Source organism: Callospermophilus lateralis, chromosome X, assembly GCF_048772815.1.
Source record: "Callospermophilus lateralis isolate mCalLat2 chromosome X, mCalLat2.hap1, whole genome shotgun sequence".
In the NCBI taxonomy this organism is placed as follows: domain Eukaryota; kingdom Metazoa; phylum Chordata; class Mammalia; order Rodentia; family Sciuridae; genus Callospermophilus; species Callospermophilus lateralis.
This window is the reverse complement of record NC_135325.1, coordinates 8494504-8517000: the sequence shown is the minus strand read 5'-3', so window position 1 is coordinate 8517000 and position 22497 is coordinate 8494504. Positions and strand designations below refer to the sequence as shown.

The following is a 22497-nucleotide window of genomic DNA, read 5'->3' as shown; positions in this document are numbered from 1 at the left end:
GTCTTGATATGTTGACCAGGCTGGCCTGGAACTCTTGGGCTCAAGCGATCCTCCCACCTCGACCTCCAGCGTAGCTGGGACTACAGGCAGCTACAGGCAGGCACGGTGGCAAGTCAGGGTAGAGTGCTTTATTTTTCAATGGTATTTTAATGGTAATAGTATATTAATGCTTTATTTATTTATTTTATCCCCCCTGCAGTGCTGGGGAATCCAACCCAAGGCCTGGAACATGCTAGGCAGGCCCCCCACCAGAGCCACACCCCCAGTGATGCTTTATTTTTAATAGTATTTTTTAAAATGGCTGCAAAATTTTTCATTTGAAATCCCTGCAGTTTCACAACCTCCCCCAGGAAACCTTTAATATGCCTTATTAGAAACATTTATATAAAGAAAAATATTTAGTAAGCCATTCACATACAAAACTTTAAAAATATACAAAATCACAATGAAAAATTCACCTATTCATCTCTGCACAGAAATGCAGAGATGAATACGTGAGATTTTTGAGGTAAACTCTTTTGTAATTGCTTTTTTCCAACTATATATCATGCCATTATATGGCTGTAATAATTTATTTAGTTGGTTATTCGACATTTTTCACTACTTAAACACATTGTTGGATAGATTTCCTTAGTGTAAATTCCTAGATGATGGAGTTGTTGAGCAGAGTATACAAATAAAGGGTTTTATAAAAACAAATGTGAATTGTTCATTTTCACTCTGTAAGGCATTGCTATTTTGCATTCCTACCAATAATTTGTGGGTGTCCTTACCCACATCCTATCAAAAGGCAAAATTTAAGGATTTCTGTAGAAAAACGACCCATTTGTGTTCTCTCCAACCAATACAAGCATCCTTCTCTAGTTATCACTTATTTTTCTTATTTATTGATAGTAATTCAATTTCTCATCTTTTATTCCACCTTTACCAGTTTAGTAAAGAAAGGTTATATAGCTGAACAAGGGATTTTTAAGTTTTTGTAATTGTAGATGGACAGCATGCCTTTATTTTGTTTATTTTTTTATGTGGTGCTGAGAATCGAACCCAGTGCCTCACACAAGAAAGGCAAGTGCTCTGCCACTGAACTACAGCCCCAGCCTTGAACAGAGATTTGAAGTTAGGATTTCCTTGAATTCTAGCATATCTGATTACCTTGAACAAATCACATAACTTTTCTAAGGTACTGTTTCCTCAATTGTAAATTAGGGGTTTTAATGTGTTACCTTACCTTTCTTGTAGAGTGGTTTTAAGGGTCAAATGAGACATTTATGAAAAGTACATTTAAACATACTTTGTCTTGTTGCTATTGTGCTCATTTGTAAAAATTTCAGAGCGCAGAAATATCCTGAAGTTTGTAAATTTTTAAAGGAAATTTCTAAATTTAGATAGCTATTCCATGATGGTGCATGCCTGTAATCCCAGAGGTTTGGGAGGCTGAGACAGGAGGATCGCAAGTTCAAAGCCAGTCTCAGCAATTTAGTGAGACTCTGAGCAACTTAGTGAGACCCTGTTTCAAAATAAAATGGGCTGGGATGTGACTAGTGGTTTTTAAAAATGGCTGAAAAAATTTTCAGTCCCTAGAACCGATAATAATAAAAGCATCAGGGTTCAGGGTACGTAATTCATTGGTAGAATGTGTGCTTAGCGTGTATGAGGTCCTAGGTTCAGTCCCTAGCACTTCAAAGGAAAAAAAGAACTGTATCCGAGTTATTAACTTAGGGGAGTGAATAAATCTGCACAAATTTTATTTATTTATTTATTTGTTTGTTTATGTATTTTAAATAATATTTTTTTAGTTGTAGATGGACACGATACCTTTATTTATTTATTTTTATGTGGTGCTGAGGATCGAACCCAGTGCCTCACACATGCTAGGCACATGCTCCACCACTGACCCACCACCTCAGCCCCTGAATCTGCACAAATTTTAAAGGAGCAGATATTAAAAATCACTATGTAAAGCCTAGGGGGGACAGATATAAAGGTAAATTAAACACAGTCCTTTGGTTTATGATAAAGAAACAGTCTTTGTGCACTAGAGGCTATGAACTGTTCAGGCAGTTAGATGTAGCTGCTTTCCAAATTTAGATGGCAATTTTACATGTGATGGAAGATGTCAACTACTCTTGAGTGTGTTAAAGCCCAATTCTGCTGACTGAGCATCTATCTGAGTAGGTGATTAGGCAGTCTCTATAGGGTCTTTTTTTAATATTTATTTTTTTAGTTGTAGTTGGACACAATACCTTTATTTCACTTATTTATTTTTATGTGGTGCTGAGGATCGAACCCAGAGTCTCGTACGTGCAAGGCAAGCGTTTTACCGCTGAGCCACAACCCTAGCCCCTACAGGGTCTTTTTTCTGAAAGTAGGTGTTGCATACTGGGGAAAGGAGACCAAGAACCTGGATTCTAGTTTCAGGTCCTCTATCTGGGACAGTTAACCTTTCTCAGGCTTGTTTTTTTCACCAGTGAAATGGGGGTAATTCTAATTTCTTCAAGTGCTTGTTGTGAGGATTGAATGAGATAGTATTTGTCCAGTGCTTTATAAACCAGGAAGTGCTAGCACTCTTGTGATTTTTTTTTATCCACTAGACTTATTAGCTTCTCAGGGAAAGAAATTAGGTTTCTTCCAAATTTGTGTTCATACTCACTAGCAGTCACTGCCACCTAGTAATGTTTGCTAAATTAACATAGAATTTGACACTGATACAAATGTATTTTGTATCAATAAAGAAGATAAGTAAATATGGAATATTGGGAGAAATTGACTATATCATTTAGAGTTAATAGTAAGGAATCAAAGGAAACACTGCACTAATTGGACCTAGACTCATCTATACTATGCCTGTCATTCTCTTTTAGATCCCTAATACCATATAGTCCCCTCCTTGTCAAGAATAAACCTACTCAAGTTGCTCCATTTCAAAACCTCTTCCCTAGACCTCTCATCACTGGGCCCCCACCAGGCTTCTCTCCTCACCTTCCCAGACAACTATCTGAAGGAGTTAATAATTGGCTTTCTCAGTCTCCTGAACTTCCACTTATTACTCAAGCAAAGTGCATGATCTCTATGTATCTTTTTCTATGAAAGTCTCCCTTTTTAGAACATCCTTTTATTCTGAAATTTTGCGACCCAGGGTTTCCTTCCTCACAAAGTTCTTTCTCATTCTCTTTTGCTAGTTCATCTTCTTCCACAGGTTGATATTCCTATAAGGCTTGATCCGTCTCTGGAATAATTTATAGAGCATTGAGGCTATCTGGTGTTTAGAGGCTTGGTAGAGTTCCCTGTGAAACCATCTGGGCCTGGTGCTTTTCATAGGATATTTCCTTAATAACTTTTTCTATTTCTTCTATGAAAAGTGGTCTTTTTAAGCTTTCTAATTCCAATACATTAAGGTTTAGAGATCTGTATTTATAGTAAAATATAACTTTTATCTGGATTTTCAAATCATTTGGCAGGTACCTACCAACTAATCTGATGATTCAATTTTTCTTCTATTTCAATGGCTGTTGCCTCCATACTATTTCTTATTTTTTTAAAAAAAATATTTATTTAGTTGTAGATGAACACACAGTATCATTATTTTCATGTAGTGCTGAGGATCAAACCCAGTGCCTCACAAATGTGAGGCAAGTACTTCACCACTGAGCTACAGCCCCAGCCCCCCTATTTCTTATTTTGTATATTTGTTTTTTCTCCCATTTTTTTTCTTAATAAAAATAATATAGGGACTGGGAGTATAGATCAGTAAAGTGCTTGCCTAGCATGCACAAAGGCCCTGGGTTGGATTCCTAAGGCTTGTTATATAGTAGTTTATGTATTTAGTTGTTTTTAAAGATAAATTTGTTTATTAATTTTAATTAGGTATATATGACAGCAGAATGCATTTTGATTCATTGTACACAATTGCAGCATGACTTTTCATTTCTCTGATTATACACGATGTAGTGTCACACCATATGTGCAGTCATATATGTTCCTAAGGTAATAATGTCCATTGCATTCCACCATCTTTCCTGTTCCCATACTCCATCCCTTCCCCTCCCTCCCCTTTGCCTAATCAAAATTCCTTCATTTTTCCCATGCCTCACACCTGCATTATGGAGCAGCATCCACTTATCGGAGAGAACATTGGGCCTTTGGTTTTTAGGGATTGGCTTACTTTGCTTAGCATGATATTCTTTAACTCCATCCATTTACCTGCAAATGCCATAATTTTATTCTCTTTTAATGCCAAGTAATATTCCATTGTGTATATATACCATAGTTTCTTTATCCATTCATCTACTGAAGGGCAGGCATCTAGGCTGGTTCCACAGTTTAGCTATTGTGAATTGTGCTGCAATAAACATCGATGTAGCCAATGTCCCTGTAGTATGCTGTTTTTAAGTCTTTTGGGTATACACCGAGGATTGAGATAGCTGGGTCACTCAGGGGTATACAAAATTACATACAAGAGGAAGTGAGGGAAAAGGGGGAAAAATATAAGGGGGAGAAATGAATTACAGTAGAGGGGGTAGAGAGAGAAGAGGGGAGGGGAGGGGGGAGGGGGGATAGTAGAGGATAGGAAAGGCAGCAGAATACAACAGACACTAGTATGGCAATATGTAAATCAATAGATGTGCAACTGATGTGATTCTGCAATCTGTATACGGGGTAAAAATGGGAGTTCATATCCCACTTGAATCAAAGTGTGAAATATGATATAGCAAGAACTATGTAATGTTTTGAACAACCAACAATAAAAATTAAAAAAAAAAAGAGATAGCTGGGTCAAAAGGTGGTTCCATTCCCAGTTTTCCAAGGAATCTCCATACTGCATTTCATATTGGCTGCACCATTTTGCAGCCCTACCAGCAATGTATGAGTGTACCTTTTCCCCCACATCCTCACCAACACTTATTTGTTGTTTGTATTCTTAATAGCTGCCATTCTGACTGAAGTGAGATGAAATCTTAGAGTAGTTTTGATTTGCACTTCTCTGATTACTAGAGATAGTGAACATTTTTTCATATATTTGTTGATTGATTGTATATCTTCTTCTGAGAAGTGTCTGTTCAGCTCCTTAGCCCATTTCTTGATTGGGTTGTTTGTTTTTTTGGTGTTAAGTTTTTTGAGTTCTTTATATATCCTAGAGATTAGTGTTCTATCTGATGTGTGTATGGCAAAAATTTGCTCCTAAAATGTATGCTCTCTCTTCACCTCCATGATTGTTTCTTTTGCCAAGAAGAAGCTTTTTAGTTTTAATCCATCCCATTTATTGATTCTTGATTTTATTTCTTGTATTTTAGATGTCTTGTTAAGGCAGTTGGAACCTAATCCAACGTGATGAAGATTTGGCCTATTTGGTTGTTTTAATAAATACAGAAATGTTGGTTATCAATTAGATCTATTTTTAAAACTGTCTTCCTCAGACTGGGGTTGTAGCTCAGTGGGGGCTGGGGTTGTGGCTCAGTGGTAGAATGTTTCCCTTGCATGTGTGAGGCACTGGGTTCAATTCACTGCACCACATATAAATAAATGAATAAAATAAAGGTCCATCAACAACTAAAAAAAAATATGTATATATATATTTAAAAAACTGTTTTCCTCATTTATATATATATATATATATATATATATATATATATAAATTTTTTTTTTTTTTTTTTTTTTTTTTAGGGGGAGACAGTACTAGGGATTGAACTCAGGGCACTTGACCACTGAGCCACATCTCCAGTCCTATTTTATATTTTGAGACAGAGTCTCACTGAGTTGCTTAGCACCTTGATGTTACTGAGGCTGGCTTTGAACTCACAATCCTCCTGTCTCAGCCTCCCAAGCTGCTGGATTATAGGTATGTGCCACCACACCTGGCCTTCATTCTTTTCTTCTAATTTTATTTATTTATTTTGGTACCCAAATTGAATCCAGGGGCATTTAACTGCTGAGCCACATCCCCAGCCCATTTTTATTTTTATTTTTAAATTTTGAGACAGGGTCTTGCTCAGTTGCTTACTGTCTCACTAAATTACTGAGGTTGGCTTTGAACTTGCGATCCTCCTGCCTCAGCATTCCTATTACTAGGACAGATAATATGTACAGTCTCAATGATATCATAATATTTTGTTGCCAGGCATGATGGTGCATGCCTGTTGTAATCCCAACAGCTTGGGAAGCTGAGGCAGGAAGATCAGGAGTTCAAAGCCAGCCTCAGCAATTCTAAAATACAAAAAAAGGGCTGAGAATGTGGCTCAGTGGTTAAGTGTCCCTGGGTTCAATTCCCAGTACCCCAAAAAGAAAAGAAAAAAAATGTAATATACAGATTGTTATAATTGCTGTTTCTTTCTCTATGAGAGATATATGAGTTACTCTTCTATTTTTATTTTTATTGAATGTAGCTTGGTATTTGTTCTAATAGTTTTACCTTCACACTTAACCCTTTTTTTTATAAAATATCTTTATTTTTTAGTTGTAAATGGGCAATACCTTTACTTATTTATCTTTATATGGTGCTGAGGCTCGAACCCAGTGCCTCACATGTGCTAGGCAAATAAATAGATAGATAGATAGATAGATAGATAGATAGATAAACTAAATAAATTAAACATAGGTCTTCCTGGGGAATTTTTCTTTGCATTTGTAAATGCTGAATTCACATTTAGTATGGAATCACCCTATCCACACAGTGCACCCATTTAAAGTGTACACTTCAGTAGTTTTTAGTACAGTCATAGAGTTGTGCAACCATCACCACAGTCTAATTTTTCAAACTGTTTTCCAAAGTGGCTGTATCATTTTACATTCCCATCAGCAGTGTATGAGTTTGGATATCACAACATCCTTCAAAGAATTGTTTAAATTTCTTCATTGACACCCCTCCAAGAAACCCTGCACACAGTAGCCATCACTCTCTATATCCCTATTCCCTCCCCCGCCAACCCAAGAAACCATAGACTACTTTCTATTTCTATGGATTTGCCTATTCTGGATATATTTCACATAAATGTTATCATACAATATATGGACTTTTTAAAAAATACTCTTTTTTAATACCTTTATTTCATTTGTTTTATTTTTATGTGGTGCTGGGAATCGAACTCAGTATCTCATGCATACTAGGCAAGTGCTCTATCACTGAGCCACAACCCCAGCCCTGGACTTTTTTAAAAATATATTTTTTTGGTTGTAGATGGACACAATGCTTTATTTTGTTTATTTAATTTTATATGGTGGTGGGGATCCAACCCAGGGCCTCACACATGCTAGGCAAGTGCTCTACCACTGAGCTACAAACCCAGTCCAGACTTTTGTGACTGGATTCTTAGCATAATGTTTTCAAAGTTCATCCATGTTGTAGTATGTACTAGTACTTCATTCCTTCTTATAGTCAAATAATATTTCATTGTATGAGTATAGCACAATTTGTTCATCCATTCATTTCTCAGTGTATGTTTGGGTTGTTTATACCTTTTGGCTATTATAAATTTGCTCCTATGAACATTTCTATACCACTTTTTATTTTGACTTATGTTTTCATTTCTCTTGGGTATATACCTAGGTGGAGAATAGTTAGGCCATATGGTAACTTTATGTTTAACTTTGAAACTGCTAAACTGTTTTCCAAAGTGGCTGTGCCATTTTACATTCCCACCAGTGATGTATGAGAATTCCATTATCTCTGTATCTTTGAAAGACTTGTTATAATCTTTTATTCTATTTTATTTTTTAGTTGTGGATGAGCACAATACCTTTTTTTTGTTTGCTGGGGATGGAACCCAGTGCCTCACACATGCTAGATAGGCGCTCTACCTCTGAGTCACAACCCCAGCCCCTAATCTGTCTTTTTGATTATAATTGTCCTTATGGGTGTGAAGTGGAACCTATTACTTTTTGATTTGCATTTCACTAGTGACTAGTGATGTTATATGCTTAGGAGACATTTTTTTTTAGAGATAGAGAATTTTTTTAATATTTATTTTCTAGTTTTTGGTGGACACAACATCTTTATTCTATTTCCATGTGGTGCTGAGGATTGAACCCAGAGCCCTGCATATGCCAGGCGAGCGCGCCACCACTTGAGCCACATCCCCAGCCCAACTTAAAAGATATTTTTATGTCTTATTTTTAACTTTGTTCAGTTTTTTTTTAGTTGTAGATGGACACAATATCTTTATTTATTTATCTTTATGTGATTCTGAGGATCGAACCCAGGGCCTCACACATGCTAGGTGAGTACTCTACCACTGAGGCACAACCCCAGCCCTGTTAATTTTTAATTTGTTTCTTTGCTTGCAATACTGGGGATTGAACCCAGGACTTCATACATGCTAGGCAAACATTTTACCACTCACTGAGCACATCCCTAGCCCTTATTATTTTTTGAGACAGGGCCTCACTAAGTTGCTAAGGCTGGTCTTGAACTTGCAATCCTCCTGTCTCAGCCTCTTGAATGCCTGAGATTATAGGTATGCACCACTGTGCCTGGCTTTCTTTTCACTTTCTTGATGCCATCCTTTATTACATAAACATTTTGAATTTTGATGATACCCAATTTACATATCATTTTCTTTTGTTGCATATGTTTTAGGTGCCATATCTTAAAAACCATTGCCTGATCCAGGGTCACAAAAGATGATATTTTTTATGTTTTCTTGTAAGTTTTCTATATTTAGCTCTTACATTTAGGTCTTTGAACCATTTTGAGTTAACTTTTTAAGAAAAATTTTTTTTAGTTGTAGATGGACACAACACCTTTATTTTACTTTATTTATTTATTTTTATGTGGTGCTGAGTATCGAACCCAGTGCCTCACACGTGTGAGGTGAGTACTCTACCACCAAGCCACAACCCCAGCCCTTGAGTTAATTTTTATGTATGGTGTAAGCTTAAGCCAAACTTTATTCTTTTACTTATGAATATCCAGTTGTCTCAGCATTGCGTGTTGATTTGTTTAACCTCTTACTATCTAGTATATTACTTTACCCCCAATATCCTTAAAATCTGTTCATTGCCTACATTGCCAGTGAAGCTATTTCTGTCATTCCTCTTTTCTCTTTCTTTTCTCATTTTTTATTGCAATATTTCTACTCTGTCACAAATGCAACAATTTTTAATATTTTTTTTAGTTGTAGATGGACACAGTACCTTTATCTTAATTATTTTTTTGTGGTGCTGAGGATCAAACCCAGGGCCTTGCACGTGCTAGGCAAGTGCTCAACCACTGAGCCACAACTCCAGCCCGCAAATGCAACGATTTTACATTAATTTCCCACCCTTATCCTCATCTTTCTTTTAGTGTTTTACATGTATGTTTGCATATATATATATGTGTGCATGTGCGTGTGTGTGTGTGTGTGTGTGTGTGTGTGTATGCTGGGGATTGAACACAGGGCCTCACACATCCTATAAATACATTCTACCACTGAGCTACACCCTTAACCCCTACACGCACATACACACACACACACACACATACACACACAAACTTTGTACCAGGGATTGAACCCAAGGGCACTTAACCACTGAGCCACATCCCCAGCCCTTTTTATTTTTTTGAGACAGGGTGTCACTAAGTTGCTGAGACTGATTTTGAACTTGTAATCCTCCTGCCTCAGCCTCTCAAGTCTCTGGGATTACAGATGTGTGCCATTGTGCCTGGCTCATATTTTTATGTGCTCACTCTCAGTCCTTTTGCTGTCTTTCCGCAGTCATAGTTTGGTTGGATGAGGTTTGTATCTCTGGCTCATTTTCTAGATTTCTCAGGAAGAGCTAGTAAGTGCTGAATTCCCTATGTTCTTTTATGTTGAAAACTACTTTTCTGTCACCATAATATTTGAGGGATATCTTGGCTGATATAAAATCTTTGGTTTATACTTGCTTTCACTGAGTTGCTTTTTTTTCCCTAGTCCTGGAATTTTAACCCAGGACCTCACATATGCTAGACAAGCACCCTGCCCCAGCCCCCAAGTTTGTTCGTTTGTTTGTTTGTTTTTTTTAAGAGAGAGAGAGAGAGAATTTTTTAATATTTATTCTTTAATTTTCGGTGGACACAACATCTTTGTTTGTACGTGGTGCTGAGGATCGAACCCGGGCCACATGCATGCCAGGCGAGCGCGCTACCACTTGAGCCACATCCCCAGCCCCGTTTGTTTGTTTTTAATGCTCTGTTTTTCACCTTGCTTTGTGTTTTGGTTTTGAGAAATCTGATGATGGTCTTATTCTTTTAGATTTTTAAGTTATTTTTTGCTTGGGAATCTTGATGATTTTATCTTTATCTTTGAATCAAATATTTTTTACTATACTATGTTTCGGAGTTGATCATTCTAAGTTAGTTTTTCCTAGGTAACTGGTAAGTCCTTTAATGTGTAGATTTGGGTATATAAGGTATTTTTCCATTTCTGGAAAGTTTTCTTGAATTATAGTTTTAAATATTAGTTCAATTCTATAATATTATTTTTCTTTAAGGGCATAATAATACACATATTCCTTATTTACCTCAGTTCCTACTGGGTTTTCTCTTTTCCTCTCCTCCCTTTCCTTAGTGTCATTTTTATTTTCTTGGTTTCCTGTCTTCCTTTTATGTATCTTATTAATTTTTTTATTCTTCCCTTTAGCACTTTGTAATTTAGTCTTCACGTTTGAGATGATTTAATCTTTTTTTTTTAAAAGAGAGAGTGGAGAGAGAGAGAGTGAGAGAGAATTTTTTAATATTTATTTTTTAGTTTTTCAGCAGGCACAACATCTTTGTTTGTATGTGGTGCTGAGGATCGAACCCGGGCCGCACGCATGCCAGGCGAGCGCGCTACCGCTTGAGCCACATCCCCAGCCCCATGATTTAATCTTTTTATTCCACTTTTTTTCCTTGAGTTCAGTTAACTTTTTTCCTTTCATTTCTTTCTGCTTTTTGTGTGGCTTTGGTCTCTTTCTTTGTTTGGGTTTTTTTTTTTTTAATATTTTTTTAGTTGTAGATGGACACAATACCTTTATTTATTTTTATGTGGTGCTAAGGATCGAACCCAGTGCCTCCACATATACAAGGTGCATGCTCTACCACTGAGCCACAACCCCAGCCCTCTTTCTTTGTTTTGTTTGTTTAAGACCGTGTCTCATTGTGTTGCTTGAGTTTGTCTGGGATTCCTGGATTCAAGTGATCTTACTGCTGGCCACCCAAGCGCTGAGACTATGGGTGCTTGCACCACCATGCCTGGCTTGGTCTATTTCTGTTGTTAGGGGGTTGTATTTGTTTGGTCATTTGCAATGTTGGGGATGGAACTCAGGGCCTCAAGTGTGCTAGGTAGGTGTTCTACCACTGAGCTACATCTCCAGCCCCGTTCTTAGTTTTTAATTTCTAACTCAAATCTCAAAAACTTTTGAATATACAGTATTTAAGTCTGTTTGACACGCAGACTTAGTTTTCTCCTGCTTCATGTTTATTTGTGAGAGGAATTTTCCTCAGGTGAGAAATTCTCTTTTTGCCTGTCATCACATAGGTACCATCAGACTTTAAAATTTTTGTAAATCTCATGCCTATGAGGCAATAGCTTGTTATTTTATTTCCTGGATTCTTAGTAAAGTTGAGTATATTTCTATATATTTAATAGACACTTGTGTTTCCTTTTTTTTTGAAAACTAGAAGGATGGAGCTGCAATTTGTTGAGATGGAACAGACTGTAGGAGGAGAAGATTTGGAAGGGAAGTCAGGAGTTTGCTCTTGGATATACTTACAGCATCCAACTCCAGTTGCAAGACGGGAGTCAGAGCATAGGTGAGGGTGGAGATAGAAACCTCAAGTTTTCTAGTTTATAGGGTATTTAAAACCATGGGATTGAATGAGAGTATAGCCTGGGGAGAAAGTGTAGGCTGTGAGAAGGCCAGACTGAAGTCAGTCAGAAGGAGATTGGATTCATTATGAAGGGTCAGGGGTGGAAAGGGGGGACTTGAGGAGAATCTGGCAAAAGAGACAGAAGGGATTCTTATGGAGGTAGGAGAAAAACCAGGAAAGTATAGTATATTTGGATCCAAGTGAAGAAAATGTTTCGAGAAGGAAAGCGTGTTTAATGCCTTTGGTAGGTCAAGAAGGAAGAGGGAAAGGAGAATAATGACTAGAGTTGGCAACATGGATTTCATTAGTGATTTTGGCTAGAGAAGTTTGCTTCAGTGATGGAGTGGAAGCCAGGTTGAGGAAGAGGACAGCAAGAAGGGTCTAAGACAGACTGGAGACATAGGAAGTCCTTTTGTAAAATTTGGTTGTTAAGGGAGAGGTAGGGTGGTAGCCCCAGGTGGGTATGGTTCCATAGAGATGGGAGAATTATGCAAGGTTGAGTGATGATAGAAGGGATATAATGGAGAAGGGAAAGGGATATTGTGGGAGGAAGTGAATTGGTGGAGCTGGGTCCTTCAGCTGGGAAGGGTGGGTGTCCAGTGTCCTCCTGGTAAGGTTGGCTTCTTTTAGCACATGCATCCTCTTCAGTATCCTCCTGGAAAGCATGACTCTGCTGTCCTAGTGTCTCCTTTCTACATTCAGGGGCACACAGGTTCTTTCACTGCTCCTGCCCCTTTATCTTCAGTAGCAATATCATTGAATTTACTTTTTTGTTATTGACATTTTCTTCCAAGTTACAAATCTTGGCTGTTTTCTTTTCTCTTAAAGCTCTGGTCCCTTTGATTAAATTTGCTTTTAACAAGTATGTTAAGTTTGTTTTTTTTTAATATTTATTTTTCAGTTTTTGGTGGACACAACATCTTTATTTTATGTGGTGCTGAGGATCGAACCCAGCACCCCGCACATGCCAGGCAAGTGTGGTAACGCTTGAGCCACATCCCCAGCCCAAGTATGTTAAGTTTAAATCAGGGATCAGCAAACTTTTTCTCTAAAGGGCCGGATAATACTTCATGTTTTGTGAGCCATATACAATTCTGTTGCTGCTACTTCTTTTATCTTCATCTTCATGGTCATCTTCGACCTTTTAAAAATGTAAAAACCATTCTTAGTTCAGGCTGTACATTTAAATTAATCTGTCTCTCTTATCCATTAATCTCTAGAACTAGTACTTTTTGTTACAACTGATGTGTACTAAATAATTGCTAAGTTAATATTTTTAAAATAGTTTTATTGAGATATAGTATATTGTTTAAAGTGAGCAATCAGATGGTCTTTGGTATTTTTTGCAGTTTTACAACCATTTCCATAATATGTTATCTTAATTTTAGAACAGTTTCATCACCCCAAAGCTACTTTTTTTACAGCTATAAGGTATAATTTATATGCAATAAAAATTATCCATTTTGAGTAGTATGAATTTTATAAAGCTAATTTTAATATTATTCAAAAGGAAATATTCTTAGGGATACTTCTTTTATCACATGCAATAAATATGACTTGTAAACATTACTCCTCAGTGTTCTCCACTTTTGCCCCAAGCCAGTGAGTGATTCTATAGTCCCTGGAGCAGCAACATCCACATCACCTGGGAACTTGCTGGAATCATGGCCCACTTTAGGCCCAGAAATCTGTATTTTAATCAACCCTCTGGGTAATTTGAGTGCATACTATAAAGTTTGACAACTACTGCTCCAAGGTTCTTCCTGTGTGGAATTGCTGAGTTGTGGGATATGAGCATGTTCAACTTTATTGGATATTACCATACTGCTTCCAAACTAGTTATACTTGTATATATTTGTCCTAGGAGTATATGAGAATTCCTATTGTTTTATATCCTTTCGAATGCTCCAGAAAAACAACTTAAAAGTTTTTTGGTCAATCTTACAGTCAAGAAGCGGCTATGATCTTAACTGGCATTTTCCCAATTACTAATGTGGTTGTCCATCTATGAGATGGGCTATTTGAATTTTGTATTCTGTGGTATGCTATTTGGAGTCTTTTGCCTATTGAAATAAATAAAATTATGTAAATAAATAGTGTGTTAGGGCTGGGGTTGTAGCTCAGTGGTAGAGGGCTTGCCTTGCAGGCATGGATTCGATCCTCAGCACCACATAAAAAATAAGTAAATAAAATAAAGATTAAAAAAGAGTGTATTAAAATCATCACAGAACCAACCCAGAATTCCCAAGGCAAAAGAAATTAGGCAGGGGTGCAGAGGAACCAGGGAAGAATCCCAGGGGAGATGATGGTCAAATGGTCCTGAAAGGATAGGAATTTGTTAGACAGACTGAGGCAAGGCCATCTGTGAGGTAGGAACAGCATGCCTGATCAGGAAAGCAAGTAGTATGGTGTGGTAGACTAGTAGGGTACCTGGAGGAAAAGAGTCCCATAGGGCTAGGAAAAAAAGGTAAAAAGCAATTAGGTATAAGTGCAACTGAAATTACTACATCAAAATAAAGGAAGTATGATTAATTTAATAGTTTTCTTACATATTTCAAGGTTACCCTCCATCAGACATTAGGGACATACAAATCAAAACCACACTGAGATACCATGCCATACGCACTAGGATGGTGCTTTGGTTTAGTTTAGTGTCCCCCAAAGATCCATGTGTTGAAGCCTTAGTCTCTAGGGTGGCACTATTTATTGTACGTTAATGGAACCCACAGGAGGTGGGGCCTAATGGGAGCTCCTTCCATCATTTGGGTTGTGTCTTTGAAGGGCATTGTGGAACCTCTTTTGCTTCTTGGCCATGAGATCAACAGTTTGCTCCATCATGTGCTTCCTATTCTTGCTGTCCTCATGTCCTCAGAGGCCCAAAGCAATGGGCTCACCCAGTCTTGGATAGGAAACCCTCAAAATATGAGCCAAAATAACCTTTTTCAGTTTATAAGTTAGTTATCTTGGGTCTTGTTATAGTGATGGAGAATGGACTAACACAGGTGACTATAATAAAACATATAATAATAAATGGTGGTGAGGATATAGAAAAATTAGAAACCTCATAACTGCTGGTGGGAAAGTAAAATGGTACAGCAACTTTGGAAAAGTTTGGTATTTCCTGAAAAAGTTAAAAACAAATTTACCATATGACCAGGCAATTTCACTCCTAGATATATAGGAAGTGAAAATATATGTTCACACAAAAACCTGTACAGAAGTATTTATGTAAGCATCATTCATAATAGCCAAAAGGTGGAAACAACCTAAATGTATAATTAAAGGTGAATGAATGAACAAAATGTGGTATATCCATATAGTAGAATATTATTCAACCATAAAAAGAAACAAAGTACTGATAGATGCTGTAACATGGATGAACCTTGAAAATGTTATGCCAAGAAGCCAGTCACAAAAGACTACATATTGTGTGATTCTATGGTATGGTAGACTAATAGGGTACCTGGAGGTACCTATGTGAAATTTCCTGAATAGGCAAATCCATAGAAATAGAAAGTAGATTAGAGATTGACAGGGGCCAAGTTGGGAAAGGAATGTAAAATTACTGCTAGTGAGATTTCTTTTATGGCTATGCAATATTCTAAAATTAGACTATGTAATGGTGTACATCCTTGTGACTATCCTAAGAACCACTGAATTGTATACTTCAAATGGGTTAAATTATTGTCATTGGAATTATATCTGAATAGATTATTTTGTTAATAAAATAAAATGAAAATAAATTTCAACCTCCCCATATTTTGTTTTCTCACCATTATTATAGTATTTTCTATTTACCCTGCGCCCCACATCTTTTTAAACTGATATTTACACAATAACAGTTGTACTTTTTGTATTGGTGGAAAACCTACAGTGCCAAGTTATTTATATTTAATTACCACAGTATCTTCAGAAATTTGCAGCATAGAGGTACATAATATATGAGACGTATGATTATCCATTCTGTAGTCTGTGCATAGTGACTGTATGATTATTCATGGATGCATGACAACAATTTTGAAAGCTACTGGGGATTTGGAGCCACTAAGTTGGGAACTACTTAATTATAAATCAAAAGTGAGATATAAATAATGGCTAGTATGGAAAATTATACTCTAATTATGTATTTTCAAAATTCAGTTCCTGAAGTGATCAGTTTCTTTTAAATACTGAAGATTGCTTAAAAATTCCAGTTTAGAAGTGACTTTTAAAATGTACTTATTTGGATTGTGGATGTAGCTCAGTGGTAGTGCTCATGCATAGCATGTGTGAGGCCCTGGGTTCAGACCCTTAGCACCCACCCCCAAAAGAGAAGAAGAAGAAACATCGTAGGAAAAAAAAATCAGAAGTAAACTAAATGTCTAGTAATGCCTAATTAAGTTTTGGGTATGTTTATCTGTTGGAAAATTAGGCAGCAATTGAGTATTATAATTAAGAATTGTAGATCTTGTAATCTAGCAATTTAAAAACAGGATATATTATCATGTATCTCTAAACATTTTGAGTGTGATTACATGAAGTGTTTATGTACATGGCAAAAGACAGGAAGGTAGTAATGGTTGTATTCAAATAGAGGAACTCTGGGTTTATTTTTTCTTCTTTTTGGAATACTTACTTAGCAGTTGGTATGTGCAAAACATAATAACTTATTTTCATGATTTAACTCAGAGGTCATCAAATTATAGTGAATTTGGCCTGCCAGGCCTATTTTTCTTTGATCTTTGAGCTAAAAATCATTTTTACATTTTTATTTTTTAAACTAATTTTAACAATATAGCATATTTAACCCAATATACCCCAATAATAATTTTAACATGATAAATATTTAGAAATATATTAATGATATATTTTTTAACCAGGTCTTTGAAATTGGATGTGTTTAATACTTACAGCACATCTCAAAGTGGTCTAGTCGTAGCTTTACATTTTTAAAAAAATTTTTTTAGTTGTTTAATAGATCTTTATTTATTTATATGTGGTGTTGAGACTCAAACCCAGTGCCTCACACATGCCCGGCAAGTGCACTATCCCTGAGCCCCAGCCCTAGCCCCAGCCCCAGCCCCATGGCTTTACATTTTTAAAAAATATTTATTTTTTAGTTGTAGTTGGACACATTACCTTTATTTATTTATTTCTATGTGGTGCAGAGGATCGAACTCGGCCTCGCACATGCTAGGCAAGCACTCTGCCATGGCTTTACATTTTTAAGGAGTTATTTTTTCTAAAAGAGAAGGAACAAATTCGACAAAGACCTTAAATTGTCTACAAAGTCTAAAATAATCACAATGTGGTGCTTAACAGAAAATTTGCTGATCCTTGATTTTATTCATTTTATCCTGACAGCATTCCAATAAGGTGGGTGCTATTTTTATCATCCCTATTTTACAGATGGGAAAACAGAAGCACAAAGGGGTTAAGTAACTTTTTCTTGGTCACATTCACCATGTTTTAGAACAGATTGCAGGTTCATTTCTATAAACTTGCTAATATTGTGTTTCTTTGCAGTGTAAAAAGTGGATAGTGGCTCACGTGTCAAAGGATGGCACGGTCACGATCTAGATCGCCCAGGTGGAAACACAGGTGAGCAGTTCTTAGTTTAGCAGAGTAAGCAACTTGGAGTTGGGATGTGCTATGACTTTGAAATTCACCAGTACTGGTTTAAAATCTATTTAAATAAACTCATGGGACTTGGTTATTCACAGTAGGTGATTTATCATGGTAGAGGTTGTATTTCTAGATTCTAGGAGCTAACAGTTTAATTATTGGCATCTAGAATTAATTTTAATAAAAAGAAATGGAATGGTCACAGCAAAGGAGAGTGAGAAACATCTTTGAGAGTGTTACATTTTTTAAAAATTCACATGTAGTTCAGAACTCTTCTATGTGCGTTTTATCTTATTTTTTCATAATCTATGTGTTTGAAGAAATGTAGAATCAGAAAATAAGGAGGTTCTAGTTTCTTCTTCATGGCAGAATAGTAGTTTTGAAGAGCCCAATTATATTCCAACTCCCCTCTTTTCTGGTGGGTAGTATCAACAGTATATATATGCATAGACTGGAACAGTTCAATGTCTATTGTACATCTGCTACAGCCAGGTTCTGGGGCTTCCGTCTTCAGTGGCCTCAGCAGGTATACAGGCTGGCTGGAGAGACCAACATGATAGCCAGCTATGATCCGGTAGGAATGGGACAAAGCCTTCTGGATCTACAGGGTCAGGGAGAGAATAATTCTGTGTCTGTGGAGGGAACTAAGAAAGTCTTTAAAAAAGAGGTGACAATTTTAGCTGGACATTGAAGGATAGGTAAAATTTTTAAAGGTAGAAAGAGTGAATCAAGTATTCTGGTTAAGGGGGAGAAGAAAAGCAAAGGCATAGATCAGTAAATGCAGTTAGTTTGTCTTGGGACTTTTAAAAAGGACCATATTCACATACTAAGAGGCAGGCTGGGATTTTCATGTTAATGTACCTTGGCCACTGTGCTTGTTCATTTTGACAGTGTAGTGACTAATCAATCAGTTCTTCAACAGTTTTCATTTTGTAATCCACAAGACCAAATTGTAATGGGGAAGATCTTCAGAAAGAAAAGGGAATACAAAGAAACAAAGGATTTGAATGTGGAAGGTATCACAGAGGTTGTTTTATTTCACCCTTTTGTGTTAAGTTCTGATGAGGGACACAAGAGACCCTGGGAAGCTTAGGGAGAGCCTGATTTCTGGATTTCTTCTTAGGTTTCTTTGTCAAGAACTATAAAGGGGAAAAAAAACAACTATAAAGGGTCTGATATTTTATTCTACCTGCAGGCTAGTGTGTTAGCTTGCCACAAAGCATTCCTGGGTCAGAGACAAAGGCCTTTATTACTCATACTACAGTAGGCAGTTTGAGCTTTAAGTTCCTATTGTACGCCCTACCCTCTAGGTCTCCTAAGGGCCAGCACTGTGAAGTAGCTGGCTGGGTGGATGATGCAAAGCAGTGGGATTACCCATTGTCTTTGCCAACAATGGAATTTTGGCATAACTGAAGAACCTGAGTTTCCTATGAATAGCTGTAGGCAAAGCCCCCAGCCTTTACCTTGGAGGAGACATTATCTTATTATTCTGGGCAGCAAACAAACCAGCCCTCAGTCCCTGAGGGAGTCTCTGTCTCTATTTCCAAGGCTGTTTTCCTTGAAACAAAAGCTGTCAGTGCCTCTGCTCACAAGACTTGCCTTGCTGAACTCCAGAGACTAGAGAACTCTCCCCCAACAGACTCCAGTTTTCTTTTGTCCCTTTAGGAGAATCAAATATGATAACAACCTTTCCAGCAAACTCCAGAAGAAAGGGGTGCTATATAATAAAATATGATATAAAATATAGTCTCAAAGCAGTTTTTAATGTGAAATGAGGGTTACTTTAAGATCTTGAGTATTTTCTTCAGTCTGCAAGGTTTCTGCCTCAGACTACTAGCTTTTCTCCTTGGTAGTGTAAAAGATGGACTCTTCCATTTAAAGACTTCTTGTGATGAGGTATAGCCAGCTGGATGGCAGAGTTTCGTTTCAATGAAATAATACCAATATATCCAGCTTGGTGACTCCAGAGGGAAATAATTGCCAAGTCTAGTATATATGTCCCGGTAGGTACCCAAATAAGATAGATCTGCTTCCTTTAATGTATGGAAAACACAGACTTGTCACTAAAAGGAAAAAGGTCACTCATGGTTGCTCCAACTCTGTGGTACCTTCTGAGAAGGGATGATTTAAAAAAAAAAAACTGCAAAAGAGGCTTCCTCATTGATGAGAAGACATTAAACCTTCAGAAAGGAGATTGAGGCAGGTCAGATTGGTTAATGTCCTCGGGTGCAAAATTGAATTTTATTGTGTTCCAGATAGTGGTGCTCCTCTCTCTTATCTTTAAGGCTGGGGAACCCAGACTGGTTTCCCTGGATACAGGAGCCTTCCTCCTCAGTGGGAATAGAAGACTTCATGTTGGCAAGGCTGAGGTACTAGAGAAGGTAGATACAGAAGGCATGTGTTGTCCCTGGAGACTATTGTAGTTGCATTAAAGCACACTTTCACCAAAGTTAACAAGCTGTTTGAACAGCACATCTTTCAGTTGATATATAAGGGAGCAGGAGTGGGAAAGAAAAGCAACTTATCTGTGATAGAAGTACTTAAAGCAAAACTGAACCTAAGATTCAAGTCTTAAGACTTTTCTGTCCCCTCTCGCTACCACCTGTTAAGTATACGTCTCTTATTGATACAGCTTTAGAAAAGAGAATAGACAATCAATTGGAAAAACTATGGGGTCAATAAGGTGTCTGAGTTTGGGTTGTAACATCATTGGATCTTAGAATTTAACTTAATTTCAGAGGCTGGGTTTGATTTTTTCAGACACTCTCATACATGTTTATTCGTGTTGATCTACTGTTTCTGCTTATTTCTTACTTGGCCATTGACTCTGATACAAGCTTTTGCTGATCAGCCCTTTGAAGTCACTACATCTTTTTTTGCCAGTACTTTGCTATTAACAATCTTCCAAAATAGATCTTGCCTTGAATCTAAGCTGGTCCTACTTTAGTAGGATGGGTGTACTCAGCCCATTTTGACATGCATATGGAATACATTGGTTCAGACCCCGCCTCCATGTACAATTCAAAATGCATATATGTAGCAAATTGATGAATTTAGTTTGAGTAAGAGAATCAGTGGAATTTAGGAAAGGCAAATGTTTTAGGTAGGACATATTAAGACAAAGAGTTTATTGTCTTAAAATGGGCTAAACTTTTCTGTGTTTGTTTACATAGGTCTTTATCACCAGTACCTAGAAATTTTGAATACTACAAGCAAAGATATTCTCATGGGCATTATGACTGTGAATATAGAAAATATCCGAAAAGACCTGTTGCTTGGAGAATGGACAGTGAGAAACATGAACAGAATAAACAAAGAATTCCCCCTCGTGGAAATCTATATTACCGATCTTATGAACATAGATCACCTTCCCCCGAGATAAGAAACTCTGTAGAAAATTTTTACACATATAATCCTCACCGAGTGTATTCACCAGGAAGAGGGGATGGTAACAGAAGATCTCAGTATATACCCACATACTCAGAGGGTGTACCCTACATAGAGCATGAGAGGAATTGTTATCCCCAGAAAATGCAAGGAAGGTATATTCCTGATGACCGCAGAATTAGAGGAAGTGGGAGAAGAGGGAAACCACCTCAGAGGTCAATAGCAGATTCCTTTAGATTTGAAGGGAAGTGGCATGAAGATGAGTTGAGGCACCAGAGGATGCAAGAAGAAAAATATTCCCAGTCACCTAGAAGAGGCTCAGAAGACTTTGACACAAGGAGCTCTTTTCAGAAGAGGTATAGGAAAACATTAAACCTGGGTAATTTGGTATATAAAGCCTCAAGTGAAAAGTCTATTTACTTTATGGTTGAAGATAACCACCTTGAAAAGCTTTTGTTTAAAAAAGATAAAAAGCATTGTAATATAGTTGTGGTCTACTGGTAGTAGTAGTGAAATTATTTCTTTTTAGAGTAAATCATGTTGTTAGCTAAAATGTTTAAAAAGATGGTATTTTCCTGTATAACTACCTTGTGCCTCTATGTAGGCTTGTGGGATTATAGGTTATCTTTACAACTGCGTTCTACATTTAAAGCCATGCTGCCCAACATTCTACACATATAAATTCTTACTTTCTTCTCTGTAGTGCAAGTGTAAACTGCTTTATGTCAACACAGGTATCCTGAGGATCGTGATTTCAGAAAATATGGACACACATCAAAAAGACCTAAAGACGTGGCGAGGTATGAGAACAGAGAGCCTGCCAGAAACCCAAAGTGGAAGCCTGAGCATTTTCCTCCACCTTACCAAGAAAAGAAAGATCAGCGCAATTTTGGACCTCAAACTCACCGATATGCCGAGAGGGACTATCCAGAGACCAGTTCAGCAACCAAAGTGTCCTATGACTATCGCCACAAGCATCATAAGCTCTCAGAAGGTGACCAGGACTTTTCTGATGGGAGAAGTCAGAAATACTTGAAAGAAGAAGATAGAAAACACAGTTCTCAAAAAGGCCCTATAGGTAGAGAGTCAGATTGTTTTAATGCCGGAAGAGGGAGAGAGACTGAAGATGGGCAAGTCAAAGAACTTTTTAAACCATCCAAGAAAGACTCAGCGGCCTATACTCATTCAAATAAAAATGAGGTTGATTTGAAGCCCTGTAATGACAAACGAAAGAAAAAAATAAAGAAAGAAGGGGAATTCAAAAAGGAGAGCAACTCCTCCAGTAACCAACCTGATACAAGTCAAAAACTTTCCAATGTGAAACACTCGTCTGTCAATATTAAGAAGAAATCACTTACAGTTAAAGTAGATGTGAAGAAAACAGTAGATACATTCAGGTATTATCTTCATTTTTCTTTATGATGTTCAATAAATGTTTCTACCACTTCTTTTTGCAGCTTCAAAAATGGAATTGGTAGTGTGCTTGGAGTTCCATCAAGGAGTGGAAAGGATTGCTTGGATTTTTTCCCAAAAGCCCTGTAATGAGGATGAATCCTGTGATTAGTAATAGAAAGTGATCTCATGTCTGCATGTTCCCACATCTTATTTCCAGATGCTTCCTGGGTGCATGGCATTCTGAGGAGTTGTTTCTCTTCACGGATTTATGCTGCCAGGTTTTCCTTTCTAGGGATAGGCTGGGTGGA

The 22497-nt window shown here is 37.2% G+C and overlaps 1 protein-coding gene across 5 annotated transcripts in view; it reads left to right on the top strand.

The window, feature by feature from the left end:
* Positions 1-22497, top strand: part of Bclaf3 (BCLAF1 and THRAP3 family member 3) — a 62233-nt gene that overhangs the window by 1022 nt on the left and 38714 nt on the right. For all 5 annotated transcript variants that reach the window (XM_077107201.1, XM_077107200.1, XM_077107199.1 and 2 more), the window contains exons 2-4: positions 17309-17383; positions 20581-21150; positions 21529-22191. In XM_077107201.1, coding sequence (XP_076963316.1) covers positions 17343-17383; positions 20581-21150; positions 21529-22191 — 1274 coding nt within the window. In that variant the 5' untranslated portion in view covers positions 17309-17342. The remainder of the gene's footprint in view (positions 1-17308; positions 17384-20580; positions 21151-21528; positions 22192-22497) is intronic.